Source organism: Gracilinanus agilis, chromosome 2 (assembly GCF_016433145.1).
Source record: "Gracilinanus agilis isolate LMUSP501 chromosome 2, AgileGrace, whole genome shotgun sequence".
NCBI classification, from domain to species: domain Eukaryota; kingdom Metazoa; phylum Chordata; class Mammalia; order Didelphimorphia; family Didelphidae; genus Gracilinanus; species Gracilinanus agilis.
The window spans coordinates 31918783-31933014 of record NC_058131.1 but is presented as its reverse complement, the minus strand read 5'-3'; the positions used below and the strand labels follow the sequence as shown (position 1 = coordinate 31933014).

General features: G+C 39.4%; 1 protein-coding gene across 1 annotated transcript in view; it reads right to left on the bottom strand.

Moving 5' to 3' along the window:
• Positions 1-14232, bottom strand: part of DNAH6 (dynein axonemal heavy chain 6) — a 219116-nt gene that overhangs the window by 42225 nt on the left and 162659 nt on the right. Inside the window, exons 56-61 of the mRNA XM_044659302.1 lie at positions 11885-12065; positions 11476-11655; positions 8893-9126; positions 8341-8476; positions 5552-5712; positions 304-494 (exon numbers count right to left, since the gene is read on the bottom strand). Coding sequence (XP_044515237.1) covers positions 304-494; positions 5552-5712; positions 8341-8476; positions 8893-9126; positions 11476-11655; positions 11885-12065 — 1083 coding nt within the window. The remainder of the gene's footprint in view (positions 1-303; positions 495-5551; positions 5713-8340; positions 8477-8892; positions 9127-11475; positions 11656-11884; positions 12066-14232) is intronic.

Genomic DNA, 14232 nt, shown 5'->3' with positions numbered 1-14232 from the left:
ACACATAGAGGATAGCTGAACCAGTAGGCATTTAGAATTTTAATTTATACTAAATGTAATGAAAATCACTAGATGGTATAATATAAAGCTAAGCTTACAGTTAGGAAGACCTGAGTTCAAATTTTGCCTCAGAAACTTAGTAACTGTGAAAATTGCTGAGGCTCAGTTTCCTCATCTGTAAAATGGGTAGCACCTACCCCCCACAGAGTTGTTGCATTTGTATAGCATCTTGCACACTTTAAAGTGCTGCTTGAAGATTAGAAAGCAACATCGTCCACCTCCTCCTTTTCCTAGAACTCTTACCTTTCAGAATATCCACTTTCTCTTGCAAATCTCTGAAAGGCTCCCATTGGATCAGAGCCTGTGCTTAAGATGAATACCAAAGGAGTAGAGCTGGACATATCTTGATAGAGAGTAGCGAGGTCAACTGGTGGGTTTTCTATAAATTGTTTCCCTAGATTTTCTATCACGAATTCTGTAATAGCAAAAACCACCTGGAAAATTTAAAAGACATAGATTTTGAATGAGATCAGTTTCCAGAAGTTTTCTAACTTAACATTTAAATGTTTTCTCTAGCATCTCAGAGCATTTCATCCCTTGAGGAGAAGGGTGGTCAACAGTGTCATTTGCTACTTGGTCACATAGCATTGGTCAAGAAGGATGAGAATGGAGAATAAACCAACAGATGTGACATCTAAAGAAATCACTGATCACTCTGGAAATAGGAAGACAAAAGAAATTGACTCTATAATGATGGAATAGGACCTGTCTAAGCTTGTAGGGTAATTTGTCTGATTAATGACACTAACAACAAATCCTCAGGTATGTCCCCAACTTGCTACTTGCAAGCTCTGTTTCCTTCCTTCTAAAACCCTTATTGAGGGGGTAGCTAGGTGGCTCAGTGGCTTCAGAGCCAGGCTTAGAGATGGGAGGTCCTGGACTCAAATCTGGCCTCAGACCCTTCCTACTTGTGACCTTGGGCAAGTCACTTAACCCCCATTGCCTAGCCCTTACAAGTCTTCTGCCTTGGAACCAACACACAGTATTAATTCTAAGATGGAAGGGAAGGGCTTTAAAAAACACTTATAGAGAACTGTTGTTTATTGAGTTTATTTCCAACCACATATGACATTCCCACCACCATGCCTTTCTTTGCACTGTTTTCCTGCTATGCATGTTTGCCATACATTTTTGTCTTATTTCCCCTTTTTAGCATCTCTGCTTTCCTTATATGCCTAACTTAAGCACTCCCTTCTCCATGAAGTCCTTTTTGATTGGCCATTTGCCCCTGCCTCCAATTGCTGGTGTCTTCTCTACCTGCCCAATTATCCTGTATCTTTCTCTGTGGGAGCCTAACCTTCTATGTACACATTTCACATGTCTCTATGATAAATCTCTCAAGGACAGAAGCTGTTTTGTGTTCCTCCTTATATGCCTGGTGCCTAACACATAGTAGATGCTTAATAAATGCTTATTGATTTACTGATGGATTATTTCAAACTGGAGTCACTAGATATGTCCTGGTCCTCCTCTTTCAGGACTAGGCAGGTGATATCTTTCCCTCCAGGCTATAGAGTATCCTGAGAGGTTGAAGGTGTCTCTTTCCTCTGCTATTGGCTCAAGTCCCCTTCTAGGTATTCTCCCATTTTTGGGAGGCCAGCAGTGACTAGCACCCCAGTTCCATTTACTCACTTAACATTAATCCGTTTTTTACAAAGGGGATATTTATTTCACAGATACATTAAGAGCAAACAGAGAAACATTTGCCCAATATTTTGGGGGCATAATCCACCCTATGTCTCCTTGGTCTCTTGGAGGTAAGGTGGAATAGGAATTAGGGTCATAATTTTGCTCAGTTCTAAATAGCATTAGTCCTGCTGGAGTCAAAGATAGTATCACTACAAGATAAATATTTCCACAGACTGGGGTCCTTTATTGTCATTTCTTGGAGCATTGATATTATTCTGGTTACAAAACTCAGCTTGGATTCTGACTTAGATTTCCATAATGCCATTTCTCGACTTTTGAAACTCCCAAGGTTAGAGAGTCTATTCTCTGCACAAATGGAAAGGAGTAAATGAAAGGGCCAAAGAGGCTCCAATTCTTGGGAACCATATTGCTTCACAGAGGAAGGCAAAGGAAGAATGTTACTTCATAGCAAATTCATCTAATGCAATAGCATAGTGAGAAGGAGTCCCCCAAAATACATTAGCTCCCAGTGGGAAATGTTTACATACTAAGATAACATGAGGGGAGGGACATACACATGAGGAATCTGTGGCACATACATGAGAGGAACACTCATATAGGCAGTTGAGTGGGACAGTAGTGAATAAACTTGTAGTCATGGAAATCTAAATTTGAATCCTAACATCAGACACTTAGTACTTGTGTAATCCTGGGCAAGTCACTTAACTTCTGCCTGCCTCAGTTTCCTCATCTACAAAATAGGGATAATAATAGCACCTTCTTCACAAAATTATTATGGGGATCAAATGGGAGATTCCATGTAAAGTGCTCTGTTAAATGGTAGCTCCAATCATTACCTATAGAGAGGCATACCCTTGGCCTCCAAACTTTGTTACAAACTTCTATTACTTCTAGATCCACTAAATCTTCTCATATCACAATGTTGTTCCCATTCAATGGGGCACGTTTTATCTTCCAGCAGTATTCTGCTAGTCTTGTTCTTCTAGATTCCTGGGGACTGGTAGGTGTTGTTCCACTGAACATTTATTTATTTACTTATGGAGCTCTTCTAGCTTCTGAATTCAAGATTGAGTGCTTTTTTATTCTCATTTAGATATGAGGTGCTTTTTCATCCTCATTAGGGGACAAAGAGGCTCTATCATTCTTCTTTTAGCTGAAAGTGCAGAGATTTGAGTTTTGATTTTTTTATTCATTCAGACCTTCATATATACCTCATCATGAGATTAAGAGAAAAAATCCACAATTGCCTTTTCACCATAAGGAGTGGCACTTGTTAGTTCCCAGAGTCTTGGCTATATATGACTTTTCTCGTCAGGAAAATGTTTGCTTCCACAGACAAACTCTTCTGGAACACCCAAAGGAGATCCAGGTAAGTAGGGTCTACAAGCATTTGCTATTGGTTCTTTGTTAAGAAGAGGACAAATGGCATCACAGGTGATGACCCAATTTGCCCATGAATTAGATCTAAGTGAGGCAGAGTTACACAGTCATCAGCTTCATTCTCTCTTCCATACTATTCAATGAAATAGTCTTCTTACCCAGGGTCAAGATAGAAGTCAGGGTAACAGGTGGTTTGGGATGGAGTGGATTACCTTGTCCTCTTCAATGATCTGATAAATTTTGAAGAGCTTCACCATGCTTCCTTAAGCCATTTTCATGGCTGTTGGAACAAATTATTCTCATCCACCTAATTCTTCTGGGGGAGGTCTTCACATACTTGGAGTAGGCATTCCCTTGCCTCACCAATGGGTTTGAGAACTGTCAGTTACTCTCAACTTGGTTTAACTGACACTGAGATAGCTGAAGTGTAACTTTTGTGCATGCTATAGCTTCTTGGAGCCACAGATCAGAGCTGGGTGAAAGATGGACACCGAAGGTGGATGAGTAGGGCTGAAAATGGCTCAGCACCAGTCCTCTCTAAGCACTCCATACACTCCCTACGGTCTTTTAACACGTCTTTGAACCTACTTTTCCTTGAATACCAGAAACAAGCCTCTATCTGACTTAGGACTAGAAAGTTGCTCTTTCTGTTTACTTCTTCTACATTCCCATCACTATGCCTTCAAAATAATTTTTGGGGATTTTAAAATTAAACTTCCAAGAGCTGTCTGACTGAGAGGCTCCATCAATGTTTCTCCCTGACTCTCTGATCCTTTACATGTCCTATGCAAATGAAAATGAGGGAGGCAGGTGAAAACCTAAAACTTTAGATGGAGCTAAGGCAAGTCCATCTTAAATCTTGTTTTCAGATTTTTAGTTTTTATGATGTATATGTAACTTGTGACAACTAGGGTGGTTAGATGGTGCATTAGATAGAGTGCAGTGCCTGGAGTCAAGAAGACTGAACTTCCTGAGTTCAAATCTGACCTCAGGCACTTCCTAGCTGTGTCACTCTGGCCAAGTCACTTACCCTGTTTGCCTCAGTTTCTACATCTGTAAAATGAACTAGAGAAGGAAATGGTAGACCATTTCAGTATCTCTGCCAAGAAACCCCCCAAAAGAAAGTCAAGAAGAGTTGGACACAGATAAAAAAGGATTCAACAATAGTAATAAGCAACAAGCCTCCCAGACTCTGAGCTGTTCTTGTCCTGATTTATTGCCTTCACAAGGTTCTTCTTGTCATCATTGCTCCCGAATGCCATCATTTCCCTACAGTCCTTTCTGTTCTGAGACATTATATCAAAACCTTTTGTCATTTGCCATGTGTGTGACTTGAACCTCTTAGGGGGAGGGAGTGGTTTAAATGAGGAGGTTGTCTAGACCAGTATGTGCCAAATCCAAGTAGAAATGCACCTCTGTGGGTCACATATTGATTTGTTGCTATGATATGGTTCGGTCTTCCCAGTTGTGTCCAATTCTCTATTACTCCATTTGAGGTTTTCTTGGCAGAGACACTGGAGTGGTTTGACATTTCCATCTCCAGATCATTTTACAGAAAAGGAAACTGAGCAAATAGAGATAAGTGGCTTGCCTAGGCTAGAAAGTATGTATCTGAGGCTGGATTTGAACTCAGGTCTTCCTGAGTCCAGGCCAGGCCTATGTCCACTGCACCACCTAGCCGCCCACATATTGATTTAGGAACCCAGAACTTAACATTATCTGTGTTATATTGTACTTTAATTTATTTTTAAACATTTCCTAGTTACACTTTAATCTGGTTCAGGCAGTATTGGGTAATTTTGCCAGCAGCAATTGGCTCCAAGGGGCAAGTACGACACTTGTAGATGATTTCTAAGGTAACTTACAACTCTAAATCTTTGATTCTCTGATCTGTGTGACTTCAAGTCTTTTCCAACTGTTTTGGTTGGCCCACATTATCCTCTTGATTACAGACAAATTGTACTATGCACGTATACACCTCTGCTGCTACCTTGGAGAGCTCTCAGCCACTGCACATTGGCATTCTTGCCCCTGGGGCAGTCCTTATGAATAATCTTGAAATCACTCAGATAAATAATCTGACCATTCAGACCTTATCTGGAGTGCTGATTCTGTTGGTACATGGAATTCAAAATTAGGTGCAGCTGGCCTGTGGTGATTATTGAAATAATACTCTAGACCAGTGATTCCCAAAGTGGGTGCCACCGCCCCCTGGTGGGTGCTGCAGTGGTCCAGGAGGGCAGTGATGGCCACAGGTGCATTTATCTTTCCTATTAATTGCTATTGAAATTTTGGAAAAATTAATTTCCAGGAGCCTAAGTAATATTTTTTCTGGAAAGGGGGCGGTAGGCCAAAAAAGTTTGGGAACCATTGCCTTAGACTAATCTGTGAATCAGAAGTTGTATGAAAGGGGATGATAAAAATATTCCCTTAGTTTCTAAAAAGAGAAACAAAATTCTACCTTTTCTTCTTTAAAGGATTTAACAAGAATTAGTTTTTGAAACATAGTTAATTCTTCATTCCAGTAGTCTTGGGATTCTGAAGACTCTTCTTGCATTTCATCTTCTTCCATTTCATCTTCGTCCTCCAAGAGCGATGGGTTAAGATAGGTTTCAAAGTTTCCTAAAAATATAATTTCAAAGAAGGATTAAAATGAGTGTTCAATGGATAAACTATTACAACTCAATTCATCATTTACTAAGTTCCTACTAAGTGCTAAGCACTTTGGGAGATGTAGAGATTAATAAACATTCTTTATGTTTATCATCATCTTTATTATCATGGGTCATATAATTTAGGAAGGGGGATATGATACATAAGGGAATAAGGGAAATAAAAAAGAAAGCATGGTATATACATAGATGTCAAGGGAGAGCGATTTCTGGCATATTATAGTGGTTGGTCTGGGTAGGATGGTTGTACTCTGTCAAACAATCTTGCTTTACTGGTTGAGTAAAAGGATTCTTTGTTCTTTATCGATTTCTTTGACTTTCCCTAGTCTTCAGCTAGCAACATGATCCCAGTCCCACATTAACCTAAGGTTATCCTCTGTTTATTTTTATATACATTCACCAGGCAGAGAAAAAGACTATTCACCAAGAGATTGTAACAAGGAGCTCCCCCCAAAGCCAAATGGTCTGCATGGTACTCTATGAATTCTGCCATTGCCTGATGGAATACCTGGTCCTGTTGAGGATGGTAGGAAATGCTTGATGTATAAATTAGATAAAGCATTTATTATGTGCCAGGCATTGTTCTAATCACTGAAGATACCAATTAGTAACATGCTAGACAGTACCTGCCCTCAAGGAGCTGATATTCTAAAGAGAGAAGTCAACATATAAAGGAAAGATGGAAGGAGGGAGGAGTGTTTACACAAAGAATTTCATCTTTGGAGATGTTCAGAAAGTGCTATGACCAAGAAAAGACCAACACTGGATGATTCCATGGGGTTGAGTTAGATTTTCTGGTGGGGAGAGGGTGAAAGTAATAGACCAAGAGGAGGTGCTATGGCAAAAGATATCTGGGAAGTATTGTGGAGATCTGGAACAAGGCAGGATATGACTAAAGCTGGGTAGTTTTAAGGGCAAAATCCAATTGCTAGCTCCTCCTGTCATTTGGCTTATGGGGGTAGAAGATCATAAACTTAAGGACTTTTAGCAGGCCCATTTCAAAGATGAGCTGTGAATTATGGGCCTCTATCAAATAGTTAGGAAGATGCTTGATGTTAGGTCTATTCTTTCAGAAAAGTCTATATGGTTTTTTAAAACCCTTATGTTCTGTCTTAGAAACAATAGTATTGGTTCCAAGGCAGAAGAGATATAAGGGTGAGGAAATATGGGGTAAGTGATTTGCCCAGGGTCACATATCTAGAAAGTGTTTGAGGCCATATTTGAACCCAGGACTTCCCATCTCTAGGTCTGGCTCTTAATTCACTGAGTCACTTAGCTGCCCTCAAGTTCCATATTTTTTTCAGAGCTGAGAGCAATTTCAAATCATTCAAGTAAGGTACAGTGCAAGACACTAAAGTTGTGGTCAGTCATAGTATCTGAGCTCAAATCCTGGATCTGCAATTTCTATGTGTTCTTGGATAAGTCCCTTAACTGCAGTGGACTTCAACTTCTACATCTGCAAAATGAGAGGTTTAGACTAGATGACTTTTTTGTCCCTTCTAACTCTAACTATATGATCTTATAATTCTATGTAAAAATTAGATGGAAAAATCTCAGGATATGGTTGCCATCATAAATAGAGTGGCCTAATCTGGGATGGTGGTGAATCTGTAATAAATCCTACCACTATCAGGCATTAAGGTTATGGTAGAATTGTTAATGACTATATAAGTTCATCTATCTTCTCCTAGACCAGTTGGTCCTCTGGTATGTCCCCTTAGATATTTTGAAATATTTTTCAGTGGGCATCTAGGTGGCATAGTGGATACAGTGCCAGCCTCAGAGTCAGGACCCGAGTTCAAATATGGCCTCATATACTCATTAGTTGTGTGACTGTGGGCAAGTCACAACCTTGTTTGCTGTCTCAGTTTCATTATCTGTAAAATGAGCTGGAAAAGGAAATGGCAAACCACTCCAATATCTCTGCCAAGCAAATCCCAAATGGTGCTGGTCACGAAGAGTTGGACATCACTGACTTTACCACAACAACTTTCCAGGTCTAATATGATAAAAAAAAGTAATGCCTATTATGGGCTCTTTTATCTGGGTCAGGATTTCTGTTCTGCTGATGCTAGTGATGGTAAGATAGTAAGAGTGGATGAGATCTTGCTGGCCCTTTGCTCTTAGTAGGAAAACTTCATGTTTTTTGGGTTCCAAGCTAATATCAGATTTTGGTTTCAAGGAAATCCTTTCATGATGGTAAGCAAACCTCCTCTTATTAGAATGTAAGTTCCTTGAGGGTAGAGACTGTTTTTGCTTTTGGGTTGTATCTCTTATCTCCTAGCACTTCGCATAGTGCCTGGCAACCAATAAATGACTATGTCTAAATAAATCTTCATTACTAAAAGAAATCATTGCTAGGAAAAATTGAAAGAATTTTTTTACCTAATGAAGAATACTGTAGAGAACACAATGTTCAACAGGGGGGAAAGTCAAGTAATAGCTAACAGTGACTTAAAAATTAGGAAATTTCCCAGCAAAAATATCAATATTGTAATCAATTAATGAATAGGTGCTTGGGTGTCAGGGTTCTTATAGGTAAGGAGCCCAATAGAGCCCTGGAAATCTATTACATTACCAATTTTGACCATAATGGGAATGGTGGGTAACTGCATCGTAAGTCCTTGAAAGACTGGGAAGGTTTCTTCTAAGTCAACACAGGCAAACCATATGACATCTAGGAGCCAGGGGACATCAGGTTTGGGAGGGCGCTCCTATAGAGGCAAAATAACAATAACTTACAAAGACAAACAGCAAATACTCTTTTATCTCACCATGCTAAAACTCAACCTCTTGTCTAAGGTAAGCAGCGAACTATGCTGTTCAAGCAGGAAGAATGTCTGTTGGATTTTCTCTCAGCATCTTCCCAAAAGAAGGCTGGCTGGTGAAAGAAGTGTGAGTGAACAAACTCAGGGATACAACTTGGTATAGAGGTATGTTGTGAGGAGGATTACTTAGTTATTATTTAGGAGACCTAACAGTAAAGGCTTGAGAATTCCAAATGGAATGGGGAAGCAGGAAGTGTGCCTCTCACTGAGACGGACTCCATGGTGGTTGGGACAAGTTGCAACTGACCCAAAGCCTTTGCAGATCCCTGGATTTATTCTTTCTACTCCCTTGGTGGCATTACCTTATCTAAGCCTGCGGAACCCCGGAGGAAGAAATTCCATTCTTCTTCTGTTAATTCGTCTCTCTGGCGCATGATTTCAACACAAAGCATGAAACTGTAGATAAGTTTGTGCTGCTCAAAGAGCCCTCGAGAAACGTTAGTGTAAGCCGTCAAGAGGGTCTGGGAGAGAAGTATCTCCAGACGTTCTTGCAGGTCATCATTCCGTTCTGAGGTTTCGATGGTTGTGTTAAATAACTGTAAGGAAGAGAGAGTTCTCTGCTGACACCCCCCCCCCCCAGCTCCATTTCCAATCATAAATGTTAGGCAAATGTTGAAAAAACTGCCCACAACGACTTGACCTAGAAAGGTAGAGCAAACTTGGGATGTCAGAACTGGAGGGGCAGGGATGGATACAGCTGGGTGGTACAGGGGAGAGAGTTCTTAGCTAGGAATAAAGAAGACTCGAGTTCAAATTTAGACTCAGACACGTGTAAGCTGGGTGATCCTGCAACACTGAACAGGGTGAGAGACATGTTTCCTCCAGTAGAAGGTAAGCTCTTTGAGGGCAGGGACTAGTCTTTTAAAAAATACTTCTCTTCCCAGCTCTTAATCTGATCTTTTGCTAGTAAATGGCTATTAAATTAAAAAGGTGGAACTAAAAATAGCTAAAGCTCTAAAAGGCATGAAAAAGGAAGAATCATGAGTTTTGGTGTTAGGAATAAACATCCCTAAGTGTCCATTGCTTATATGGGAAAGAGACTAATTTAAAAAATAGGTTAAATTATAAAGTTAAAAAGAAAAGTTACGAATCATGTAACCATGTTAAAAACGAATATTAATAAATGGTTAAAAAAAAGAAAAGTTACAATTCCGAAGTAACATTTCACACCTGTCAGATATGACAAATGTTGGGAGGAAAAATAGGTACATAGTGAACTGTTGATGGAGTAGTAAACTAATTCAGTCATTCTGGAAAACAATTTGGAACTAGGTCCAAATGGCTATAAAACTGTGCAAACCCTTTGACTCAGTAATATCACTATGAGGTCTATATTTCAAAGAGATCAAAGAAAAAGGAAAAGGACAAAATATTATACAAAAATATAACAGCTCTTCTGTGGTGTCCAAAAATTGGAAATTAAGGAGATACTCATGTATTGGACGATGGTTGAACATGTAGCATATGACTGTGATAGAGAATTATTGTGCTATGAGAAATGAAAAGGGGAATGGTTTCAGAAAAACATAAGACCTATATGAACTGATGCGAAGTAAGAACTGAGAGACTACTGTGAATAGCAATAGCAAAATGCTGTACAACTGTGAAAGATCAATACAATGATCCAAAGACAAATCCAAGGACCCATGATGAAAAAAACACTATCCATCCCTAGAGAGAGAACTGATGAACACTGAGAACAAACTGAAGTATAATTTTCTCATTTTATATTATTATTTTAAAAATCCTCTCTACCTCTCTTCATTGTTATGATACTAATGTTATTTGTTCTTGTTTACTTGTGTCTGACTCTTCATGACCTCATTTGGAGTTTTCTTGGCAAAGATACTGAAGTGGTTGGCCTTTTCCTTCTCCAGTTCATTTGACAGATGAGGAAACTGAAGCCACTAGAGTTAAGTGACTTGCCCAGGGTCACATAGCTGGTAAGTGCCCGAGGCCAAATTTGAACTCACAAAGATGAGTCTTCCTCCCTTTAGGTCTGACACTCAATTGACTGTGTCATCTAGCTGCCTTTTTCTTGCTAAAAAAAATTGCTCATATAGAAATATATTTTAAATGATTCCACATGTATAATTAATATATTGCTTGCCTTCTCAGTGGATAGGGTATGGATAGAAGGAGGGAGAGAATTTGGAACTCAAAACTTAAAAAGAAAAGTGTTTAAAAATGTATAAATAGTAAATTAAAACTCCTCTCGACAGTTATGTAACTTCAAGTTTATGTAAGTTATATATCATGTTCCAGAAGAGGGGCAAAGTTTTTCTGAAGCAGCTGACTAGAGAGGTCAAGGTACAAGAATGAATGGGGTTGGAGGACTGCAAAATGGTGTAAGTCGAAAAATGATAGGATCAAAGAATCGTGAGTTTATATTGGGAATGTACAAGTTAGATTTAGATTATGGGAATGTACAGCTATGAAGGCTCTTGCAGGGTAATGTTAGAAAGGGCAAAAAATAGAACTGAGTTTCTAACCAAGGTGGGAATTCCTTAGACAAGGTATGGAGAAGGCCTTTGTTCTATCGCTCACTCGAATTCATACTCGTGAAATTAGTTTGGCCATTAAAAGGAAGACCAAGGACTTAGAAGAGATCGATGCAAGGTCGTACAGGGGAATCTTCCCCTTAGGTCTCCTTTTTGTTCTCTGGGCTCTACAGGTCTTAACAGGAGATAGAACAGCCTTCAAATCATAGTGACTAGGAGATTAGAGGCTGTTTACGTGGAATGGGCCATCTTAAGGACTTGGGTCAAAACGTCCATCCCCAAGAAATTTCCTTCAAGCATGGATCTTTGGGAGAATCGTGTGGTCGTTTGAGGGAAACTTGGAAAAAAGGGTTTGTAGGAGAACCAAACCGAGACAAAACCTACCTGCTTAAAATACTTCAAGGAATACTGATACATGGGATCTATTTCTGAGAGGCTGGCGATGACGAAGTACATGACGGATCCCCGAGTTGCCACAGGCCGGTACTTCTCCCGAGCAGCATTAATCATCTTTTCAGTGGACTCTGCCTCGATGAGTCTGGTTTTAATGGCACCTGAAGTTATCTGAATAAATAAATAAATTTAATTTTATAAAATACAATAAATACAAAATAAAATAAATAATACAATAAAAGTCAATAGGAGAACCATCATGGAGGGGAGAAAGCTGATCTTTTGTCTCTTCTCTGAAGTCAGCAGAGGAATAAAGTAATTTCTTAAGCATGTTCAATGGTCCAGGCTCTGTGCTAAGCATTTGACCTGTTTCTGGCTCCAAGGAAGATGCTTTTCTCACCTTGGAGTCCTGGAGGGTATTGATAAGTTCTTCATTGTCCAGGATGTTTCCTTCGGACTGGAACAGCATTTTTAGGATTTTGTCCTCAATGGCTTTGAGCTGGTTTTTGTCAGTATTAATTCTCACGATGAGCTGAACTCTTTGCTCTTCTAGTTCAGGTTTTTCAAGCCTCACAACGTCACTGGAAAAGATATTTGACCATGTTTAGTGATGCCAGTGTTTCAATGACTCCCTCCTGGCATAATGGCAACATTAGTAGAATTCCTTTTGGCTAAGTCTTGTGTGTTGCACTCAAATTCTGACCCTGCTAGCTCCTCCCTCATGTAATTTGGGCCTCATGAAACACTCACCTTCTGCTTCAAAGACAAGTCAGAGGACACCGGAGCGCTCCTCTTCCCTCCTTTAGGGACTCACTATCATACTCTTTACTTAAAAAAACTGGCTTGATGCTGACCTCATTCATTTATCCCATTCCTAGCCGTAAAAGGGCAGCAGAGGGAAATTGATATAAAGTTGGTCTTGAAGCCAGGAAGACCTCAATTCTCATCTTGCTTCTCCCATTCACTGACTGTGAGATCCTGGGCAAGTCACAGCCTCTCAGTGACCTGGGCTAGAGGTATCCAACCCAGACAGCCCAGGAGCCAAACCAGATTAAAATGTAAAAGGGAAACATTTAGCAAAATAAATAAAAATTCAATAGTTCACTATGTAGTTTTCTAACTCAAAATGTGCCTGTGGAGATCCTGATGGACCATTTTGTGTTTCCCCACCCACTACTCCCTTTCTATTTGAGGATGACACTTTTGCTTTTGGTAACTCTTTAAGTCTCAGGTCCTTGAACGTTTTTGTGTGTGTCTTGGGAAACCTATGGGCCCCTTCTCAGAATCAGGTTTTACATATATGTTTATATATGTATATGTATGTATCTCTATGTATACACATATAAACCTCTTCTCAGAATATATGTATATATTTATATGTTAACATATATGTATGTTTAGAAATAGGAATAGTTTTAAATTTATAAAGACAGCAATCTTCCATTTAAAATTTTAAAGTATTTATTTAAATTTTAAGTTTTTAAATGCATAAGATTAAAATATATAGTACTTAATAGGAAACCAATTATTCTGAAATATAGTTATTCAAGTATTTTTTTAGAAGTTCACAGACCCTGGCTGAAGAATTTCTGCTCTAAGACTGAACTGTGCCAATAGTTCAGGGAGACATTTTCTTGCTTGATTTCTTCCTGTACTAATGAAATACCAGGCTCAGTTCCTATGATTCTGTAACCCTCAGCTAGCTCTAAAATAAATGGCCTCAGGGGCAGCTGGGTAGCTCCGTGGATTGAGAGTCAGGCCTAGAGACAGGAGCTCCTAGGTTCAAATCCGGCCTCAGACACTTCCCAGCTGTGTGATCCTGGGCAAGTCACTTGACCTCCATTGCCCACCCTTACCACTTTTCCACCTAGGAGCCAATACACAGAAGTTAAGGATTTAAAAAATAAAATAATATAAAATAAAATAAATGGTCTCTAGATGGACCTGTTTTTCCTTTTTTAACTCTTCTTCCTGACTCTGCCCTCCTCTTCCCCGAGATATCACTCTAACTTCTTCCATTTTGATGGTTCTTGGCTTCTCTCTTCAAGTATCCTAGATATTATAATATTCCATTTCTGATACAATTATATTTCTCATTTCAACTCAATTCAACAAGCATTTGTTGACTGCCTAATGTGTGCTAGGCATTGTGCAGGATGCTTATAATATCTTCTATATGGCTTAATGATATGCATTTATAATCCACAGATATTCAATCTTCTTTTTAACTCCAGATTCATATTTTAGCAGAAGTAGCTCAGCTCTAGGGTCCTGGGCCCCATTCTGCTGTAACCATCACAATTCCAATTCCATTTTTAGACAATGTACCATTTTATGATATAGTCATGGGTCTCTAAAGGTTCATTATTCATTTTTTCCCCAGTGATGGATAAAAGGTAGGCAGAAGACTGTAAGCTCCTCTGCTGTTTTCCCTCTGCAGTGCCTGGAACACAGTAGACAACTAAATGTTTCTTAATTGTTGAATGAATGGGGCATGACCTAGAGGAAAGTGAGGAAGGAGTATAAGTAAGCCAAAGTAAAATAGTATAGCAAGTAGTAGGGCTTGGAAACCAGAGGAATAATTTACAGACATGACATCTCCCTGAGATGTCATTGATCCAACAACAACATGGCTGGTAAGACCAGCCAAAGGCAGGAAGGTTTGTGTGTACTCTGGCAGGAGTGACAGGGGGCCTCCTCTATGTTGTTCTGGTGTTTCTGAAAAAGGTAATATTAGCTATGAAAAAT